The 7,503-nt window shown below is 36.1% G+C and overlaps 1 protein-coding gene across 1 annotated transcript; it reads left to right on the top strand.

The window, feature by feature from the left end:
• Positions 1 to 3,838: 3,838 nt before the first annotated feature.
• LOC107909628 (cyclin-D1-1) lies at positions 3,839 to 7,079 on the top strand. The gene is made up of 6 exons (XM_016837232.2): positions 3,839 to 4,499; positions 4,763 to 4,849; positions 5,147 to 5,245; positions 5,331 to 5,532; positions 5,672 to 5,802; positions 5,896 to 7,079. The coding sequence occupies exons 1-6, from the start codon at positions 4,248 to 4,250 to the stop codon at positions 6,109 to 6,111; spliced, it is 987 nt and encodes a 328-aa protein (XP_016692721.1). The 5' UTR covers positions 3,839 to 4,247; the 3' UTR covers positions 6,112 to 7,079.
• The last annotated feature ends 424 nt before the right edge of the window (positions 7,080 to 7,503 follow it).

Here is a 7,503-nt window from a genome sequence, read left to right as displayed (position 1 = left end):
GTGTTCACGCGAGATTGAAAGCAGTTTAGGGTTTATGTCATCACGAGATTGAAAGTAGTTTAGTATGGAGAACGACTTAGCGAATTTGCGTATTGACAACAAGGAAGATGAGGCTTGGGAATTACATGGGGAGAAAGGATTGGAAGGATTCAGTTTTGAGGATAACACTACTGGTAGTGGTGGATAGGAGACAAGAGGTTTAAATGGAACTGTGAAGGACTTAATGGAGCATGATTCGAAGGATAGACCCATTGAGAACATGGAAGGAAAGAAAAGACCAAGAAATTCTAATCAAGAATCATATGCTTCTAATTCATCAACTTGGGAGGAACATAATGAAAGGATATCGATAGCTGCCATGTGGCAGGCTAATCGAAAGCAATGAAAATCCTAAGTTGGAATGTCCGTGGGTTGGGGAGCTTGCAGGAAAAAAGGAGGCTTCAGCACGTACTGAATTCTTATAATCCCTAAATTGTCTTCCTAATATAGACAAAGTTGACTTCAGATCGGATGAAGAAAGTTCGAAGGAGAGGGTGATTTTTTTTATGGCATCGATGTACTAGTAGAAGGGACACAATGGGGACTTAGCATTGAATGGAAGACAGGGAGTACAATCACACTGAGAAGTTATTCAAAGAATCATATCGATGCGGAGATTGAAGAAATTGATAGTGTGCAAAAATAGTCTTTTACTGGATTCTACGGATCTTCTGATTTACGATTAAAAAAAAAACTTGGAACCTTTTGAGAGGTCTTAGGCAAGATCAAAGTTTGCCTTGGCTAGTCTATGGAGATTTTAATGAGATCTTATATTCGTTTGAGAAGAAAATGGGATTGCCAACGGAGGAAAGGAGAGTGGAGGATTTTTGGAGTGCTTTATTGGATTGTCAGCTAGAGGATTTGGAGTACATCGAATCGTGCTTCACATGGAAAAAGGGAAACTTCAAAGAAAATAATATTTAGGAATGGCTAGATCATGGTGTCGTAAACTCGACATGGTGGCTAGATTTTCCAGGCTTTTCACTTAGTCACTTGCCTCATTCCTTCTCAAATCATTTCCCTTCTGTTAACCATGACTAACGAGGAAATAAAATCGATTTTAGGTCTGGTGGGTATTGGAAGAATCTTGCGAAGGGAAAGTTCAACGACTATGTGAAAACAACCAAGGAAGGGCACCCATTCGACTAGATTTCTTTTCCAAAGGAATGAAAAAATGGATAGCGCATCTGAAAAGGCAATAGAAAATAGCAATAAAAGATCTTTACCGAAAAATTGCTCAACTTAACGAGAGGAAATTTGGGTGGCGTTAAAGGAGATGGCCCCATTAAAAGCATCATGAGTTGATGGCTTTCTAGTAATGTTTTTCCAAAGGTATTGGCATATTGTGGGATGTGGCGTTAGTGATTATTGCCTTGGTATCCTAAATGGAGGTAATCCATCAAAATCCCTAACTACCACACATATCGTTCTTATACCAAAGGTTGCTCAACCTTCTAGTTTGAAGCATTTTTTTCCCAATTAGCTTATGCACTGTACTTTACAAAATTATATTGAATGCCATAGCAAACCGCTTTTAGAAAGTTCTTGATGCGTGTATTGATACAACACAAAGTGTTTTTGTGCCAATGAGGCTTATTACGAATAATGTGTTACTTGCTTATGAACAAAGAATATGACCGAGTTGAATGGGATTTTCTGCAGTGCATGATGTTAAGAATGGGTTTTGCGGCTTAGTGGGTAGAACTCATGAGTTGCATTAGTACTGTTTCATATACGATGGTGATTAATGGAGAGGTAAGGAAGAGGTTTAGACCAGAACGTGGGCTTCGCCAAGGTGACTCGCTTAGCCTGTATTTGTTTCTAATATGTAGTGAGGGATTATCCTCCCTTATGCGACTAGCAAAAGATGATGGTTTGGTATCGGGAACAAAAGTATGTAGGTAAGGGCTCATAATTACTCACTTATTATTTGTAGACGACTGTATCTCATTCGGGGAAGTTACTAAAGAGGGTGCGAATTGTTTAAAGAACGTTTTGCAAGAATATGAAATCTACTCGGGACAATATTGTTTTTAAAGATTAAACATTTAAACTTATATATTATTAACAAAGCTTTATAAATTAATGAAATTTTTTTTAAAATAATTAAATATAATTTAATTAATACATAAAATCAATTTACGCATCATAATAGTAATAGAAGATACACATAATTACTAAATATTTAAATAAAATACTTAAAATTTTAAAATAAAAAATAATAAATAAAATTGAATTATGAATTTAAAACAATGTAAGCTTGATTGGAAGAATCAATCACCCCTATTTCTATATAGTGTACAGCTGTTATTTTGCTAGTTGAATGAAGATATTAAATCATTCCACGTACGATACATATGAGTGATAATTGGAGGAAGGGCGGCACACTTCACTTTATATCCTTTCACAAACTATACATTACCTTTTTCAAGGGTTCAATTTGATATATATCATTTCCGTTTAAAACCATACATAACTGCACTTCCCTTCTCATACTGTTACCGTTCTATTTCTTTTACTTTTATATTAATTTCCTAATAAAATTTATTGTCAGCTTGATTGGTATCAATATTACAGGTGGACGTGAGTTTGAGTATGTTGGAGCGTATTATCCTCTTATTTTAAGCATTGTATCAAAATGAATAGATATGATAAAAACTTATAATGCAGTTGATGTTAAAAAATGAAAAAAATTATTAAAACAAATCCTAAACACCCTTGAATGCGTTAATGCTGTCAAACAAATCAAATAATGTCTATATCCAATTATGCGAGTATATATATATTGATAAAATTATGGGAGTATATTTAATTTCTTGAATTGATTTATAATGATAAAATGCATATGGTGATAATGATTTTTATTAAAAAGAAATTATAATTAATCATTTTCAGAATGAAAAAGCTTAATTGGTAATATAGGTAGATTGATTCTTTGGTGGCAAAATTTTGAAAATTAGACAAAATGTAATGAGAGCCCTAGAAAGTTGAAAATGGTTCTGGGGTTTTAAGTATTGATGCACGCAAAACTTGAATGGTGGGGTGGAGTGAGTAGGTGGTTTTCATATTGCACATGGTGCCACAATAATATATGTATGTATGTATATTATAAAACTGGGATTCAGTAATAATGATAGCAATGCAAAGATTTCAACATAATTGTCATTGGCATATGGAAATTGTAACATATTTTCACTTTCCCATCATCATTTTGAATCAATGCCCATTGCCATTGCCACTCCTATCACTCAAATGCCCCAAATTATAATCCAGTAGTTTTATACTACCATCACTTTCAATGGAGATATTTTTCTTGTACCTATTATATATGCTTTTTACAATTGGGTGGAAATGAATATTTGATGAAAATTGGTAAAGGCAGGAAGAGACAAGTGTGTGTAAAAATGTTGTGTGAAAGTGAAGCTGCAAAACGGGAGGTTATGAGCCAATAAGTGCAACACTATTATGGATGAACTGTTTCAACTGGATACTCACTATTCTGTTACAACCATATATAAATCATTTAAAAGGAGTTGAGGATGAGTTTACATAAATAATATAACTAAAATAATTACTATTTTGGTTTTATTAGAAAAAAACATGTTTCATACTTTTAAAAGAATAAACGATACGTCTTCTATCAATTATTATAATTTTCTCATCTCATTTATTTAACAAAAAAACTAGTTATCCTTTCATTTTTTTTCATTTAAATAATATTTTTCGTAATTAGGAACAACAGTTATACACGTCATTTAGTTTTAATCATCATAGAACTGGTGGTAATAATAACTCCCGTACCTTTTAAACGCCAACCAACAAAACCTCGTCATTAGTACCCTCCAAAAATGGAATCCCGTTTCCCGGGAAAATCCTACCCCCCCCCCCAATCAAACCCTAAAATTAAAAAAATGTAAAATTAATAAAAATCCTCAGATTTTATATCCCAAGTCCCAACCCAACAGATACAATTCAACAATCAACAACTTCAAACCCAAAACCATTCCTCCTTCTCTCCCTCCTCCTCCTCCTCCTCCTCCTTATCCGTCGCTCACCCGCACACCGGCACCCGTTTTAAAATATTATCTCCGCCGCTTTGTTTCGACATCGGGGATTTCGAAATCTACTGGTGGCTATGGAGAGATAATGAGGAAGTTTGAGCGGCTACCATTGCCGTCATCGTTAGTATCATCAAAACCACTATCAATATGTCGTTATCATGTTCCGATCGCTTCACGGACTTACTCTGCGCCGAGGATTCAGACGAGGTGTTATCCGGCGAGTCGCCGGCATGCTCGTCGGAGCTGGACTCTCAGGCGTCCTGCATCGAGGAGTCCAGCATCGATGGCTTTATTGAAGATGAGACAAACTTCGTCCCCGGATTTGATTACCTTGCTCGGTTTCAGTGTCAATCTCTTGACGCGTCGGCTCGAGAAGCATCGGTTGCATGGATTCTAAAGGTAAACTGTAACTGACTATACTGTTCAAACTATCTCTGTTCCACGATAATGCCTTTGGTACACTTTAGTTAAAAGTTTCACGGTTCTGCTAAAATGCACCCGGTCAATTCTTCTTTAAACTTTAAAGAAAAATAAAAAAGATCTCACAACAGCCGTTTAATGGACGGAGCTGAATAGTTGATTGGCGGCTGTTACTTTCAACTTTTTCGATTTAACTTTTTCCAGTAATGCTAATATCATATGTCCTTTTTGTTTGTTTGCAGGTACAAGCATATTACAATTTGCAGCCTTTAACGGCTTATCTTTCCGTCAACTACTTGGATCGGTTTTTGTATTCCCGCCGCTTGCCGGTGAGCTTTTGTTTCTTTCACTAAAACTTATTAAGGAAGGATTATTTAGTGGATAACAAATTTATGTTGGCGGAATTTGAGTGATTACTGTTTGATGCGATTATGTTTGACTTTTCAACAACCATGAAAAATTGACAAGGACATGAGTAAGTCAGTAATAAATTAAAATAAAAGCGAGCTTCAATTTTTTAATCAAATAGTGGCATGCATTATTGTTAAAAAAACACAATAATTAAGGTTGAATCTCAAATATTTCAATTTTTAAAGAAAATTAACGGAGTTCCTTTTACTATTCAGCAAGCTAGTGGGTGGCCATTGCAACTTTTATCTACTGCTTGCTTGTCGTTAGCGGCCAAGATGGAGGAACCTCTAGTTCCATCTCTTTTAGATCTTCAGGTATTTGCCTGTAAATTATTATATGTTTTTTAGTAATTCCATAGATTAGTGTAATTTCAACAAAATGGTGCATGTGTATAAGCAGGTAGAGGGTGCGAAATATATATTTGAACCAAAAACAATTCAAAGAATGGAACTGCTTGTGCTAACGGTATTGGATTGGAGACTGCGATCAGTAACACCATTCAGTTTCATTGATTTCTTTGCATGCAAGCTCGATCCAACAGGAACTTTTCTCGCCTTTTTGATTTCAAGGGCGACCGATATTATTTTATCCAATATCAAAGGTATTATTTCTCTTTCTGTCGGTTGATATAAATACGTGCATATATAAGCCAACTTTTGTATTTGGAAACATACTTATATACATGCATATACGATAATAAAAAAAAGGGATTATAATAATCCATTTGATATTGCCAACAGAGGCGAGCTTTCTAGAGTATCGGCCATCAAGCATTGCTGCTGCAGCGATACTTTGTGCAGCCAATGAGATACCAAACTTATCTCTTTTTAATCCTGAACATGCTGAGTCATGGTGCGATGGACTGAGCAAGGTAAGTTCACTTCATTATATGTAAAAAAATTGTGAGTCTTAGTTGAATTAGAAACTCTTATGCCAATTTCGGACAATATCCAAATATTTGCAGGAGAAAATCCTTAGCTGCTACAGGTTAATGCAAGAGCTTGTGGTTGACAATGCCAGGAGGAAACCACCCAAGATGTTACCTCAGCTTCGAGTATCAATCCGAGGCAGAATGAGGTCCAGTGACTCATCTTCCTCATCTTCTTCATCACCTTCATACAAAAGGAGAAAATTAAATAACTGCTTGAGGGTGGATGATGATGACAGAAACTCCAAGTAAGGGGAGAAGGGGAAATAATAAATAAACAATAAATAAGGGGGAGAAAGGAAAGGAAAAATGGTGGCCCTAGTTGTCTATAAACCTCAATATATATATTGGTTGGAGGGTCAGGGTTTTGAGAGTAAATTGACCTTGGAGAGTGATGTAGATTCTATAGTATAAATATATAAATATGTGCATGTAAGAGTTTGGAGATGGATTAAATATAATGGTGGGTGGGGTGGCTGGCTTTGCAGATTCCCAAGGGAGTGGGGGTGTTGGTTTGTTACATAAATATATTGGTGAGAGAAAGTTAGGGAAAAGAAAAGCATGTTTAATATTTAGAGGAAGTCATAAGGTGTGAAAGGCTAGAAGAATTGATTGTTGAACGAACATATGAAAGGGTGGGGAGGAGATGGCGGGTCCCTTAACCACAGCCGAAAGCAAAGCAGAGGAAATTTTCTGAGATGGGTTTGGCGGATTTACGGGTTCAACGTTGAAGCTTGAGCTGTTTTTTGTGGTCATTGAGATCATGAGATTGATTAAAGTCAAGCTTCCCATCTGATGATATAAATTAAATATCAAAACCAAAGGAACAATAAATTTGGGTTTTTTTTCGAGTGGATTGTGTGTTCACGCGTTTGGCATGTGTGGCACGCAGGTGTGTATGTGTGCTTTTTTGGCGGGAAATGCCTCTTTCTGTTTTTTTGTTCAGCTCCTTTCTTTCTTAATGGCCTTGGCCTAACCTATTACCGGATTTTATCCGGTGGTGTTCTTGCGTGCGATGGTAACACGTGTGCATATATTTTTCCTTTTTTATTTTAATTATTTTATTTTTTTCTACAAAAACAAATTTCCTCCGAGGAGAAGGAAAACCTCTTTCATGACCAGTTTTTGGTCTCAACATATACGAAAGGTCTTTGGGGCCTTTTTGAACTTTGTTGTATTCAATTCGTGAATAAATAAAAACTCATTATTTAGTATTGTAATCTCTTTCTTCTTTTTCTTTCATTTCAATCTTTTCTTTTCCTGTGCACCGCCCGTGATCGACATTACATAATTTGTAGTTTTCCCACAGGTTTTATACTGTAACTGTAGCAAAAGAAAATCGAATTCCATATTTTGGCCCAAAGTAGAAGAAACTTGAATTGAATGACTGGAATTTAGTGGAGGCATGGATTGAGAGAGTGAGTGAAGGGACTAGAACTTGGTCCCGCAGGCAATAAAGAGGGTTCAATTCATGAACACGACCCCCGGTTCCCGGTCCTAATTGGGAGTTGGCACTGGCGAGCGCCCCATGAAAATGGCAAGCAGCTGGTTTCCTCTCTTCCATCCTTAAATATCACCCAACTGTTGAGTGTTGTGTCATCCTCAACATTTCACTCTTTAATTTGTACTCGGATTTCTTAATTA

Source organism: Gossypium hirsutum, chromosome D02, assembly GCF_007990345.1.
Source record: "Gossypium hirsutum isolate 1008001.06 chromosome D02, Gossypium_hirsutum_v2.1, whole genome shotgun sequence".
NCBI classification, from domain to species: Eukaryota; Viridiplantae; Streptophyta; class Magnoliopsida; order Malvales; family Malvaceae; genus Gossypium; species Gossypium hirsutum.
Note: the sequence above shows the minus strand (reverse complement) of the source record. Positions and strands in the feature narration are given on the sequence as shown.